Source organism: Oncorhynchus clarkii, chromosome 16, assembly GCF_045791955.1.
Source record: "Oncorhynchus clarkii lewisi isolate Uvic-CL-2024 chromosome 16, UVic_Ocla_1.0, whole genome shotgun sequence".
Taxonomy (NCBI): domain Eukaryota; kingdom Metazoa; phylum Chordata; class Actinopteri; order Salmoniformes; family Salmonidae; genus Oncorhynchus; species Oncorhynchus clarkii.
This window is the reverse complement of record NC_092162.1, coordinates 59,870,561-59,886,037: the sequence shown is the minus strand read 5'-3', so window position 1 is coordinate 59,886,037 and position 15,477 is coordinate 59,870,561. Positions and strand designations below refer to the sequence as shown.

Genomic DNA, 15,477 nt, shown 5'->3' with positions numbered 1-15,477 from the left:
CCCTAAACTTTACTCAGTAACCCCACAGTAACCCCCCCCCCCCACACACAGTAATGTCCCTAAACTTTACTCAGTAACCCCCCCCCCCCCCCCCACACACAGTAATGTCCCTAAACTTTACTCAGTAACCCCACAGTAACCCCCCCCCCCACACACACACAGTAATGTCCCTAAACTTTACTCAGTAACCCCACAGTAACCCCCCACACACAGTAATGTCCCTAAACTTTACATAGTAACCCCACAGTAACCCCCCACACACAGTAATGTCCCTAAACTTTACTCAGTAACCCCACAGTAACCCCCACACACAGTAATGTCCCTAAACTTTACTCAGTAACCCCACAGTAACCCCCCACACACAGTAATGTCCCTAAACTTTACTCATTAACCCCACAGTAACCCCCCCCCCCCCCACACACAGTAATGTCCCTAAACTTTACTCAGTAACCCCACAGTAACCCCCCCCCCCCCACACACACACAGTAATGTCCCTAAACTTTACTCAGTAACACCACATTAACCCCCCACACACAGTAATGTCCCTAAACTTTACTCAGTAACCCCACAGTAACCCCCCCCCCCCACCCACACACACACACACACACATATAGTAACCCTGTTTAGTCACTTTTCCTCATAAACACACCTGTTGAAAAGTCTAATTCAATCTTAGTAAGCATATTGGACTGCTCTTTCTCTCCCTCTCACCCCTCTCCCTCTCGTCCTCTCTGTACCTGTCACAGCTTTCTCTATGTCCCTAAACTTTACTCAGTAACCCCACAGTAAACCCCCCCCCCACACACAGTAATGTCCCTAAACTTTACTCAGTAACCCCCCCCCCCCCCCCCACACAGTAATGGCCCTAAACTTTACTCAGTAACCCCACAGTAACCCCCCACACACAGTAATGTCCCTAAACTTTACTCAGTAACCCCACAGTAACCCCCCCCCCCCCCCCCACACACAGTAATGTCCCTAAACTTTACTCAGTAACCCCCCCCCCCCCCCCACACACACACAGTAATGTCCCTAAACTTTACTCAGTAACCCCACAGTAACCCCCCCCCCCCCCCCCCCCACACACAGTAATGTCCCTAAACTTTACTCAGTAACCCCACAGTAACCCCCCACACACAGTAATGTCCCTAAACTTTACTCAGTAACCCCACAGTAACCCCTCCCCCCCACACACAGTAATGTCCCTAAACTTTACTCAGTAACCCTACAGTAACCCCCCACACACAGTAATGTCCCTAAACTTTACTCAGTAACCCCACAGTAACCCCCCACACACAGTAATGTCCCTAAACTTTACATAGTAACCCCACAGTAACCCCCCACACACAGTAATGTCCCTAAACTTTACTCAGTAACCCCACAGTAACCCCCACACACAGTAATGTCCCTAAACTTTACTCAGTAACCCCACAGTAACCCCCCACACACAGTAATGTCCATAAACTTTACTCAGTAACCCCACAGTAACACCCCACACACAGTAATGTCCCTAAACTTTACTCAGTAACCCCACAGTAACCCCCTCCCACACACAGTAATGTCCCTAAACTTTACTCAGTAACCCCACAGCAACCCCCCCCCCCCCCCCACACACAGTAATGTCCCTAAACTTTACTCAGTAACCCCACAGTAACCCCCCACACACAGTAATGTCCCTGAACTTTACTCAGTAACCCCACAGTAACCCCCCCCCCCCCCCCCCCACACACACAGTAATGTCCCTAAACTTTACTCAGTAACCCCACAGTAACCCCCCACACACAGTAATGTCCCTAAACTTTACTCAGTAACCCCACAGTAACCCCCCCCCCCCCCCCCAGCCACACACACACACACACACACACATAGTAACCCTGTTTAGTCACTTTTCCTCATAAACACACCTGTTGAAAAGTCTAATTCAATCTTAGTAAGCATATTGGACTGCTCTTTCTCTCCCTCTCACCCCTCTCCCTCTCGTCCTCTCTGTACCTGTCACAGCTTTCTCTACCTCTCTCAGCTCTCCCTCTCTCTTTTTCTCTCTTTGGCTCACTTTCTCTCTCAGCTCTCTTCCTTTCTCTCTCCCAACCTCTCCTCTCAGCTCCCTCTCTCCCTTTCTTCACAGCTTTGCATTTAATCTTGTCCTAGAGGCAGCTCTGCAGAGTGATCATGAAATATGATTTTAAACCTAACCTTAACCACTCTGCTAACCCTATAACACATAACCCTAACATTAAATGAAGACCAAAAATCTAACTTTTGTTGTTGTGAATTCTTACGATAAAGCCAAATTTGACTTTGCAACTGTCCCATCTAGCGGAAATCGCTCAGTTCTGCCTCCAGGGCAAGATTCATGACAATAAAAGCAAACTGTCCCTTCCTTCCTCTTTCTAGACTGCAGCTCTGGTTTGTTATTCAGAGAGTTAGGCAGCACTTTACGGTGGTAGATCTATAAAAGAGTGTCCCCTATAAGAGACCGCTGTGTTTCCTCCCATTGATCCAGTCAGCCCTGATACATTTAAGAGCAGGCTGAGCGATTACCCTTAGCAATCTTAACTCTGATCCATACCACAAATGCCAGGCGCCAGACATCAGCTCTGGGTAATTGTGATGCTGAAAAGGGGGCATTGTTAATCTACCTTTTTTGCCCCTCGTTCCTGTGCCTGAGTTCAATTGCTCATGTTCAATTCATTCTGATTTTAATTGTGCTTGAGTTATTATGGTCTAGACTGCCTGGATGGGCTGCAGTCACTACACTACCTTACCTATGGTGGGACTGAGAGAATGGAGAAATGTGATTATGTATTGTTATGTACAACAGGCTCCACTTCACTGTAGAGACCCTATGCGTCATCTTATCACAGTCAGACGTCAGCAAGTGCAGGGTGGTCTATTTTAACGTAGGCTGTCTATTGGCTGAGCTGGTAATTAATGGTGCATTACAGAAGGATTCGATGTTTAGAATGCAATGTCCATTTAAGACACTTGTAATGAAAAGAGTGCTTAGAACAGTCTGATCAATGGGAATTTTACAAAACCTATCGCTGAAGCAGATTGGATTTTGCTTGATGAAGCAGGATAGTGACAGAAAAACAGAACAGTTCACCTTTTGTCCCTATGATAAATAGAGGAAGAAGTAATCAAGCTCCAAAATATTGTAATTTAATCCTTCTATTTTACACAGTAGTCTAGATACATTACAAACTGGAGTCTTGCTTCATTTGTAGTCCATTAGCTAGCGGAGAGAGAGGTGCACAGGTGTGAAATCCTTATCACAGACTGTTTATACCCACAGCGTCTCGTAGTATTGTAGTCATGTGGGAAGCTCTTAGTCTCACTCCCATGCATTTACTGATTGAAGGTTTAGCATTATTCAGCGGGAGGTCAAGGGGGTAATTAAAAAAGGCACAGAGTAAGTAGTGTGTAAGAATTATATTAACAGGCCATGAGACATGGGGCAAATCTTGGTTGTGCTCCCAAAATAACACACAGCCCACTTTCTGCTTCTTATAGCATTTCCTGCAGCAAGAAGCTCAGGAGAGGATAGTTTGTTTCCAGCCTTGTTTCTGAAAAGATGTGACTCAACAATCTATCAGACCTATATAAGACCTCTGGGGCGCCAGAGTGCATCACATTATAAGAACAACAACATTGATGAGATACAGCTCCTACCAAACACTGCAAATAGATACTTTCAGAGAGACGGAGACAGAGAGATGGAGACAGAGAGACAGAGACCGAGAGATTTAGACAGAGATACAGAAAGAGAGAGACAGAGAGACGGAGACAGAGATACAGAAAGAGAGAGACAGAGAGACGGAGACAGAGAGACGGAGACAGAGAGAGAGACGGAGACAGAGAGACGGAGACAGAGAGACGGAGACAGAGAGACGGAGACAGAGAGACGGAGACAGAGAGACGGAGACAGAAAGACAGAGAGACAGAGAGACGGAGACAGAGAGACGGAGACAGAGAGACGGAGACAGAGAGACGGAGACAGAGAGACGGAGACAGAGAGACGGAGACAGAGAGACGGAGAGACGGAGACAGAGAGACGGAGACAGAGAGACGGAGACAGAGAGACAGAGAGATGGAGACAGAGAGACAGAGAGACGGAGACAGAGAGACGGAGAGACTGATGCAGAGATAGAGAGAGACAGAGAGACGGAGACAGAGAGACAGAGAGACGGAGACAGAGAGACGGAGACAGAGAGACGGAGACAGAGATAGAGAGAGACAGAGAGACAGAGACAGAGACGGCGACAGAGATACAGAAAGAGAGAGACAGCGATAGAGAGATAGAGAGACAGCGATAGAGAGATAGAGAGACAGCAATAGAGAGACAGAGATACAGAGAGAAAGAGAGAGCCCGAAATAAAGAGAGAGAGATAAAGAGAGTGAAAGAGAGAGACAGTGTGTTAAAATACAAACCCTGGCATTCTCTTTCTCATCCTTTTATTACATTGTATCATAGTTTTTTTTAAAGTAATTTAGCAGATGCTCTTATCCAGAGCGACTTACAGGAGCAATTAGAGTTAAGTGCCTTGCTCAAGGGTACATTCAATATATTTTTTACCTAGTAGGCTCGTGGATCCAAACCAGTGACCTTTCGGTTACTGGCCCAACGCTCTTAAATGCTAGATTACCTGACTGCTGCCCACTTTTGAACCAGAACACTAAATTCTAACTCACTGAAGTGGTTTAGCATCTGACAGTATTCCCTCCCCTGAATTTGTGTAATTGTATTACAACCAGAACGGATGTTGTACTCGCATATACGTTTGGCCGTTCAACATGTATTAAGTTGCTTTGAACATGACCTCCTGTTCCCATCCTCTATGTGTCTGCTTTGTGCAGTAGTAGGTCAAAGCCATAACTCATACTCAGTGCTGTTAGCCAGGGTTGTGGAATTCCATCAGTGGGCTTCTGTGTCCTCATTCCCCTTTTTCCCCAGTGTCCAGCTGCTTCTGATCAGCCTAATAGGAATGGATTGCATTCAAACAGCAGCTTAGATAAGATGGTGTGATGGGGTATCTCAACCATATCCAACAATATCAATGTGATGCACCCAGCCCACCTGAGTTATTCAAGGTAGCTGGTCTGTACCTGAACACTCATAACATCTCTGTGATTGCACCGGGGACAGGTGAGGAGGGGTGAGGAGGGGTGAGGAAGGGTGAGGAAGGGAGAAGAGGGGTGAGGAGAGGAGGGGAGGGGAGAGCCTAGGTGAGGAGGGGTGAGGAAGGGAGAGGAGGGGTGTGGAGGGATGCGAGAGGTGAGTAAGGGTTTGAAGGGATGTGAGGGGTGAGGAGAGGTGAGGATGGGAGAGGAGAGGTGATGAGGGATTTGAGGGGTGAGAAGAGGTGAGAGGTTAGGAGGGATGTGAGGGGTGAGGAGAGGTGAGGAGCGGTGAGGAGAAGAGAGGAGAGGTGATGAGGGATTCGAGGGGTGAGGAGAGGTGAGGAGGAATGCGAGAGGTTAGGAGGGATGTGAGGTGTGAGGAGAGGTGAGGAGGGGTGAGGAGGACAGAGGAGAGGTGATGAGGGATTCGAGGGGTGAGGAGAGGAGAGGTGAGGAGAGGAGAGGTGAGGAGGAGAGAGGAGAGGTGATGAGGAGAGAGGAGAGGTGATGAGGGATTCGAGGGATGAGGAGAGGCGAGGAGGGATGTGAGGGGTGAGGAGAGGTGAGTTGATACCAGTGTCTTATAAAATCCTATTTAATTTACACATCACCAATAGCATTTGATGGGGTAAACAGCAATACTTATTTGAGAGCCAAGCTGTCTGTGATAATTATAGGGGACCGGGAACATCTCAAGTGATGATACACTGCTTAATAATACTAGTAATGATGATATTGCTTTTATACCATGCTTTTTACTAGGTCTCACTAGGTCTCAAAGATTTTTTCGTTCTCTGTCTGATTGAAACTCGTGTCATCCACCATCAACATTAAGCATATTCAGCATGGAGTATTCAGTTAGGTAGAACACATTCAGTTTGGTAAAACACATTCAGTTAGGTAGAACACTCAGAACATTGCAGACAGAACTATAATGAATAGGGCTGAAAGTTGTATACTGTTGTTGCACCCTGTTGAGCATAAGAGGAGTAAAATCTCTTCTCATCACTTCACTCTCCTCCAATCAGATCCCGCAGATCAGCTATGCCTCCACGGCCCCAGAGCTGAGTGATGACCGGCGCTATGACTTCTTCTCTCGGGTGGTTCCCCCGGACTCATTTCAAGCCCAGGCAATGGTGGATATCATCAGAGCCCTGGACTGGACCTACGTCTCCACCATTGCCTCTGAGGGCAGCTATGGAGAGAAGGGCGTGGAGGCCTTCCAACAGATCTCCAAAGAGGCTGGTAAGTAATGGAAGTAGTAGTGGATATGATACTGTAAATGATAACATACTATGGTTAGATTTAGTTTTGGAGTTATTTCTCAAAGCGCTGTAGACGTGTTGATCCTCTTGAAGCATTTTTCACCCATGGTTCCATACAGACAGGGAATGATCACAGGTGAGAATGCCCTCCTCCACCTTATAGCAGGTTATAATTACACTGCCAATTTAAGACAGGCAGCACACTGACGGGAGGGAGGGAGGGAGGGAGGGGCTGTTTTGTCCATATGGGGCTCACTATGGACCAACAAATTGCTGTAAATTCCATGCTGAGACTACACAGACAATTATATTTTGTAATAATTTAAGAAGTATTAATGTATTGACAACAATTATCATAGTGACTTCTAGTACTGTGAGTGACTTTCAGCTCTGTGAGTGACCCTGAGTAAAATATGATCTAAGAATATAAGAGTTTGTTCTGTGGGTGCTGGCAATATCTGTTGTGTGGGAGAACTCTCAATTCCATTTCCATCCCAGCAACAGAGGCGCTGCTTTAAGAAAGGATTACCTACTTCATCATCTGGACCAGGAAATTACATTCCGTGATCTACGCTTCAGCATTCATACAACTCCTCCCCCGACAATACCACTGTACCTAGGGAACCAAGGTTACTTCCTGATTCTCACCTTGACAAGAGAAGAAGAGGCGAAGCAGGAAGGGTTATCTTCCGCAAAAATCTGTAAAAAAGAATCCCAATGCGTTTCTATGGGCTTAATATGTAGGCCTGCCTTTCTGGCTTTGGGACAACGACTCCCATTGTTAAGAAGGAAACATGAGCCACTGTGCACAGACGTAGTTTCAACATCTAGTTTTGATTTACATTTGGTTGAGTTGTCAAAGTGATCACATCATTTTTTGGGGTTGAAATTACATGCCAACAACGTTTATTCAACCAGTTTTTGCCCAGCATCTCGTCATTATATACAGATCTCTGCCTTAACCTTTACAGATCCCAACTATTTTCCTGTATTCTGCAGCTACTAGCTAGACCCCTGTCAACCAATCCTGAGCATCGGTACTGAGGAGTGATGCTAGTGTAGAGGAAAGGGCGAGAGCTAATGATATCCTTAAAGATGGTGGATAAATTAAGATACATTAGTTCACTCAGGCCGTTTCACTCAGGCCGTTACCATTTTAAAAAAGTGGCAACTTCCTGTCTACTTTAGGGAGTGGCTCTCCCATAGACAGAGCTTGGTCTGGTCTACTTAGTTCATTGACTTCCATTGAAACAGAAAAATGAGGGAGTGGGATGTCTCACTTCCTTTTCCGTCTCTGATATCCCTTGGGCGACGATAAGAAGTCTGGAGGACATGAAAATTTAATTTGTTCATGTGCAGTGTGATCACTCATTAAAACTTTAAGAGGCTGTTGTGGCGCTGGAGAGAACAGCTGCAGGATGAGTCTCAGCAGAACACTAAGAGGGTATTGGGAAGAAAAGTCCTGATGATTTAGTGGGTTACTTTGGAGGGGATTTTATTTCAGTGTGTTACATACTCCAACTCACATGGTGGGTCTGCACATGGTAGGTCTGCACATGGTGGGTCTGCACATGGTAGGTCTGCACATGGTGGGTCTGCACATGGTGGGTCTGCACATGGTGGGTCTGCACATGGTAGGTCTGCACATGGTGGGTCTGCACATGGTGGGTCTGCACATGGTGGGTCTGCACATGGTGGGTCTGCACATGGTAGGTCTGCACATGATCGGTCTGCAATGACCAGATGGTTTTCTGTCTGTTGTACTTCCTTCACTGGTGTTTTTGTCTCGGCAAAACGCTGCATTGATAATACTGTTGTGACTGTAAAAACATCACAGACGAGGGAGTTAGAAATGTATCTTCCTGTTCTGGTTGACTCATCCATTACAATAGAGCAGCAGTCAGGGAATGCCCTTCTGTATCCCCATACAAATCAAATAGGAATAATTTCCCTCAATGAAAGCCCTGCACACTCTAGGCATTGTGCTTTTGATAAAGGCTTTGATTTCAGAATGATAACTCTCGATATTCATAACATGAGAGAATGTGTCATTTGCAGTACGAGATGCTGCATTGGATTGAAATGAATAGGCATCATACTGTATTTGCACTGAAGCAGTGGTGCAGTAGAAATCTCTCCAGTAACATTGAAAGAGAAACGTGCAGTCCAAGATACAGCCACAGTTTGTTGTTTTGAGTTGATCTGTAGGGCCTTCAGATGTTTCTGGAAGTGACATGGCAGATGCATTAGTAACATTCTCGCTTCACCACTTCAAGGAGAAGCTTCTCCCGGACTAATGCAATATGGCTGCCCATTACCCCGAGCAGAGTGTTGGTCAGCTCATATCGATCTGCTCTGTTTTCCACTCTCCTCTTTCTCCATTGTTTTGGTAGTATTCCACCCTTGCAGTTTAATTTGAATGAGTTGTCTTTGCTTTAGAATTGCAGCATGGGAAGATTAATCTTGTTTGTATTTTTCTTGGTGTGTACCTCTGGATTGGGTCCAGTGTAATGGAGTTTGTTTTTTCTCTTTGATAAACAAACTCATGCAGCGCGTTTGAGGATTAGATTCTCCCACAAACATCACTCTTAAATTAATTGCTGTATGCTGCCACAGCCGGGTTTTCATATCATTAGTTTGAACAATGAAAAACCTGTCAAAGCCACTCCAAATATTTAGCCCAGGGACTGAAGCGGAAAAATGTAAGAACATTTTATTTTATTTTGACTTCATACATATGGAGTGACTGCCCTAGTATTTGACCAATAGCTTGATGTGTTCTCAGAATATGAGCATTCTAAAGTGGAAAAGTGTGTTCCAGCCGCCGTCCCCGCTCTCTTCTAGAGACAACGTGACAGTGGAATGGAACGTGGGATAAGGAAGGAAGGGGTTCATGTGCACAGAATAGCAATGGAATTATATTTCTGTGGGCTCCCACTTGAGCTGCATGGGGAGGAAAGTGTCAGTGAAGGGAGCCTGTCGTCGTTCTGCCTCTGCTCCAGAGGTGATAAATATAATTGGAGCATTATGGATCCCCCTCGGGGGTGGAGTGATGGTACGATTGGGGTTTTGCGGGGTAGTGGGGGGACAGAGGAATGGGTAAGAGGGGTTGAACCCATCAGGGACCACTGATTTCTGAAACGCCACCGTCACATCCTGGAGTGCATTTTGGGAATCTCCGGGATATGGGGATGAATAATGGACGCTGTTAATGTAGCACACGGCCCGTGGCACTTAGACTCATCAGCCTAGGACCATCAGCCTAGGGCTAGCAGGAGCCTGATGAATTAAATCATCATTATTTTATCTGTGATATATTAATCAAGCTGGGACATGTGGAGCACTGAGTTGGAGGGGGGAAGAGTGTTTAATGTAGATACCGAGCAGTAGGTCTGAAGCTACAAATGAAATATTGTGCACGTCCCAGGATGTTAATTTCACGAAAACCACATTCTTACCCAATACTTTTAGACTGTTGCATTAAAACTATGTTTGAGGTTCCATGTTAGAATCGCCTATGTATAAGATTTGAATACTCTACACAGAGCAGTGTGAGGAGTAAAACACTCCCCTCTATGATGCCCCTTGCATTTATCTCCCAGAGTTATCATTTTTTTTCTAACGGAGACAGTGGACTGCTCTTTGGCTGCCAGTGGACTGCTCTTTGGCTGCCTGTGTAAATAGAGAGCTCTTTCTTTCATGCCCAGAGAGCAGACACTCTGCCAGAGGCAGGTGAAGACACTCAAACCCACAGCACTAGACTCCAGGCTCTGATGGCTCTGCCTGCCTGGTGTTCTCATCTTGACTGAGTGACGAGGAACTCTGCAGTCATTCAATAATTTAGCCTCAGTTTCACAGCACATAGCCAGTCTGCAGCCTTCAGGCAGGCTAGTCCTCACAGAATATTCCAGCCGGGAAAAAAAAAAAAAAAAAAATGATTGTCACGTACAGTACACCGGATAGGTGCAGTAAATGTGTTGTTTTACAGGGTCAGACATGGTAGTACGATAGGTGTTGTTGTACAGGGTCAGCCATAGTAGTACGATAGGTGTTGTTGTACAGGGTCAGCCGTAGTAGTACGATAGGTGTTGTTTTGCAGGGTCAGCCATAGTAGTACGACAGGTGTAGTTTTACAGGGTCAGCCATAGTAGTATGACAGGTGTTGTTGTACAGGGTCAGCCGTAGTAGTACGATAGGTGTTGTTTTGCAGGGTCAGCCATAGTAGTACGACAGGTGTTGTTTTACAGGGTCAGCCATAGTAGTACGATAGGTGTTGTTTTACAGGGTCAGACATGGTAGTACGATAGGTGTTGTTGTACAGGGTCAGCCGTAGTAGTATGATAGGTGTTGTTTTACAGGGTCAGCCATAGTAGTATGATAGGTGTTGTTTTGCAGGGTCAGCCATAGTAGTACGATAGGTGTTGTTTTACAGGGTCAGCCATAGTAGTACGACAGGTGTTGTTTTGCAGGGTCAGCCATAGTAGTACGATAGGTGTTGTTTTACAGGGTCAGCCATAGTAGTATGATAGGTGTTGTTTTGCAGGGTCAGCCATGGTAAGGTGTTGTTTTACAGGGTCAGCCATAGTAGTACGATAGGTGTTGTTTTACAGGGTCAGCCATAGTAAGGTGTTGTTGTACAGGGTCAGCCATAGTAGTACGATAGGTGTTGTTTTACAGGGTCAGCCATAGTAAGGTGTTGTTGTACAGGGTCAGCCATAGTAGTCCGGCGCCCCTGGAGCAAGTTAGAGTTAAGGGCCTTGCTGAAGGGCACATCAACAGATTTTCACCTTGTTTGCTCGGATATTTGAACCTGCAACCATTTCGGTTACTGGCCCAACGCTCTAACCGCTAAGCTACCTGCCACCTTTAAAGGTTAGTGCTATCTGGAATCCTTGTGACGTTACCCCATTGAAGTTAAACATTTAAAATGGTTAAGCTAAGGGTTAGGGACGGGAAAGGGTTAAGGTTAGGGTAGTGGTTAAGAGTAGAGTTTAAGGTAGGGACGTCCCAAGGATTCCAGATTCCACTAACCGAAAGCAAAACCACTCAAAAGGCTTCTTATCTTCATCAGTGACTGGCTGCCATGGTCCCATGTCTCTGTCAGCTTCCTGCTACAAGGTATGGCCTCTGCTTCCCTATACACCACACACACTGTGACAGTGACAAGCAAATTTTCATAAGACTTCTCTTTCACCCTAAATTCTAGATACATTTTAGTTGGATTAATCCTCATCACTTATAATACCCTCCGACCGACAGACAGACAGACAGACAGACAGACAGACAGACAGACACATAGACAGCCCCCAGAGCTAAAAGGTGTGGCTAATACCTCTCTAAGAATTAGACCTAGTATATTATTAGAGTTTCCCAAAAAGGAAACCTTGTTCGTAGCAGTGTCATAAGCCCTCCCAGAGCCCTAAAGAATCATATGGAATCTCTGTGCTGAAATGGAGCTTTAGTGGTGTCCCTATGAGACCCTCTGGCTGCTGCTACAGCTCCACAGATACACCACAATACCAGGCTACACTTTTCATTTTAACAGGAGAGCCCAATCCTCAAGCATTTAACAGACCAGCCGCCAGAGAAAGGAGCTCAGCTTTTGTGTTCTGTCCACTTAAGGAGGATTACAGGAGCCATCCTCACTGTCTTTGAAGAGATGTGGCTGCTGCTTTTTGGGATGGTGAAAGGGGGATGGAGGAGAGGGGGAGAACTCGGAAAGAGTCATTTAGATGGAGCTGTCTTTAGCTGTAGCCCAGTAAACAGGGTCTGGAGTTTTGTTTTCTACTCTGCCAGCTAAAAGTTGTTTATATCAAAGTAATGAGCCTGAGAAGACAGCCAATTAGTTGATTCCTCCAATTTCTTGGTCTACTCAGGGAAACCAACCCAATGTTGCAAAGGTTATCTGGTATTAGGAGTGCTTGAGCAGGAGATATTTTAATTAGTTTTGATAGAGAAGCCTGAGTGTCGACTCAGGACCAAACCTGCCTGCAGCTCGTCATGTAGCTCCAGTTATCATGTGTCTTCAGGTGTAATGTCTGTTTACGCTAGATGGTTAGTCGGCCCGTGCACTCACATCTGCTTGAATACAATTAAGCTATTTGTTAAAGATACGATTTCATGTTTATATTCCGATAATGAGCTCTTGAATGTGACCCGAGGATGACAAATCTATCAAACTCTGTCAAACGTAATGTTGTTTTTCTCTCTTCACAAAATGGTGGCTGCAGTCTCTCCTCCAGCACCAGAGTTTTCATCAGCTCAACACAGAGATACGGGACGATATTTAAAGATGACCTTAAATGCTTGACAGGAGCAAATTAGGTCCTATTACAGGCCCTTCATTTTAGATTCAGACAACCATGGATTAAGCTAAATGATTGCCTTAATCAATATTCCCCCAAGGACAATTGCCAACTAAGTTTTGGCCATATCTCTGAGGTGACTGTCACGGGACGCTCGCCACATATCTAATAACTATTTAGCGACGCAGGGAAGCAATCAGTCAGTATCTTTCGTCCTGCACAAACTCATTAGCACTGACCTGTCTGAACATGATTCATTGTCAATATTAATATCCTCATTGTTTGTGTGGCCTGTCTCCACATCTGCTTGGTTGACTGTCCATTGTGTTGTGTCTAATAATGATGTTAAATGAAAAGTCAATGGGGAGGGAACGACTTCAAAACATCTGTGTTCACAAAGTGTGAAAAGTCTTTCCACGTCTTCCTTCTAGAAGAATGATGCAGTTTCCTATTGGTCTTCTGTTGGACTTAGGATTCACCCACAGCCCTCATTTAAGAAATGTATCACACTATTCATTTGTCAGGGTTTTCCTTTCAATTGCTAATTCCTATGCTGTGATGTACCACTTACTGTAAACCACTCAGCTCACAGCATGTGACTCAAATGTACATGGGGTGTAGAGTATGTATACAGTGATTGTCTTTTTTTAGTCATCTATCTATCTCACATACCTATAGCGAAGATGAAAACACAAAACAATATGGCTCTTCCTTTCAGCATCACCTTGTTTGAAAGCGATCCATATCCATATGGACCGGATTTCCAAGAGTCAAGGTTAACACAACCTTGACTTGAGGGTTTTAAGTGTGTGTTTTGAATTAGAGCTGGGGGATATGGACAAAAAGACATATCACAATAAATTGCCTGAAGTGATGCAATAATGATAAATAGCAAGATAAGTTTATAACCATGTGCACCACCATTTAAAAATATATCCTTTAAACTACTACTGCTAGTTTAATGGTTGTAGCCATCAATTTTTACATTTATAATGTTCTGTTTATTGTCCCAGCTCTAATTTGTATATGTTCATGTATGTTCCAGAGGGCTCATCATCTCTCTCTCTCTCTCTCTCTCTCTCTCTCTCTCTCTCTCTCTCTCTCTCTTTCTCTCTCCCTCTTTCTCTCTCCCTCTCTCTCTCTGTCTCCCCCCCCCCTCTCTCTCTCTCTCTGTCTCCCCCTCTCTCTCTCTCTCTCTCTCTCTCTCTCTCTGTCTCTCTCTCTCTCTCTCTCTCTCTCTCTCTCTCTCTCTCTCTCTCTCTGTCTCTCTCTCTCTCTCTCTCTGTCTCCCCCCCTCTCTCTCTGTCCCCCCCCCCTCTCTCTCTCTCTCTCTCTCTGTCTCCCCCTCTCTCTCTCTCTCTCTCTCTCTCTCTGTCTCCCCCCTCTCTCTCTCTCTCTCTTTCCTTCTCTCTTTTTTATTTCTGTGTATCTCTCTGTATATCTATCTCTTTCTTTCTGTGTATCTCTCCCTCTGAATTTAAGGTGGGATCTGCATCGCTCAGTCTTTGAAAATTCCCCACAACCCCAAGCTGGAGGATTATGACGAAGCTATCCAACAACTGCTGGAAACGCCCCACTCCCGGGGAGTCATCATCTTTGCCAGTGAAGAAGACGTACGGTGCGTAGAGCAGTACACAGCATCCAAATGCATTTATGAACGCACTGGGTGTCTGAAACACAAACATGCCTCCAATAACACAAACAGAAAGGTGCCTGGGAGGGGAACCGAGAATGTGGAATATCACAACAAAGCAGCAGAGATATTGTTAAGTTTACAATGCCTCAAGGGATATGTCTCTGAGAGGAAACATGATATTTTTTTTAAATAAATAAACTGAAGGATGGATAGACAGACCATAGTAAGAGAAAAAGAAAGAGTGAGAGATGGAGAAAATGTGAGGGGGAGAAAAATGGAGAGAGATAGAGGGCTCTTGAAGTCCTTTCATATCTTCTATACATCAATCAATGGAGACTGCTGAGGGGAGAACGAACTATAGTAATGCCCGGAATGGAGTCAATGGAATGGTATCAAAAACATGAGAACCACATGTTTGATCCAATTCCCATTGACTCAATTCCAGCCATTATTATGAACCGTCCTCCCTTCAGCAGCCTCCACTGACATCAATGGATTTGAAACACAGTGAATATAAATAGGTTCAAGGTGTAACTTAAATATACATTGATATAAATATAAATAGTACACAACTTCTGCAATATACTGATATGCATCTTGATAGGTTGCTTGATAGGTTCCCCATGATTTTGGATTGCATGTATCCCTTTTGCTTTCTCCTCATTCCCACATGGCTGCCCTTGCAGGGGACTTCTCAATGCCACCAAGAGAGCCAATCAGGTGGGCCATTTCCTGTGGATTGGGTCGGACAGTTGGGGGGCGAAGAGCAGCCCAATACACCAGTTGGAGGACGTGGCAGTGGGAGCAGTCACTATACTGCCCAAACGCTCATCTATTAAAGGTAATGGTACACACACACACACACACACACACACACACACACTGTTTTACCAGTCAGCAGTGACTTATGTAGCAGTTCCACTCAGTGTCACTGTGATGATAGCCACTCATCATTACAATCTGGGGCCTAGGTGGAAAGTGAAGTGTGGATTTTTGTAAAGCTTTTTTTAATTAGAGTGATCTAGACAGGACAGTAGATGGCAAGATGAGTATAATAAACCAGCATGCATCATGACGTCCCTTTCAGAAGAAATTCAGCTGAGTCATGATTAGTCATCGTCTCTTGTCACAGTGCTTCTGATGATAAATC

At 45.1% G+C, this 15,477-nt stretch overlaps 1 protein-coding gene across 2 annotated transcripts in view; it reads left to right on the top strand.

Moving 5' to 3' along the window:
• LOC139368853 (metabotropic glutamate receptor 7-like) overlaps positions 1-15,477 on the top strand; it is a 123,160-nt gene that overhangs the window by 42,526 nt on the left and 65,157 nt on the right. For both annotated transcript variants that reach the window (XM_071108272.1, XM_071108273.1), the window contains exons 2-4: positions 6,150-6,366; positions 14,174-14,309; positions 15,014-15,168. In XM_071108272.1, the coding sequence (XP_070964373.1) occupies positions 6,150-6,366; positions 14,174-14,309; positions 15,014-15,168 (508 nt within the window). The remainder of the gene's footprint in view (positions 1-6,149; positions 6,367-14,173; positions 14,310-15,013; positions 15,169-15,477) is intronic.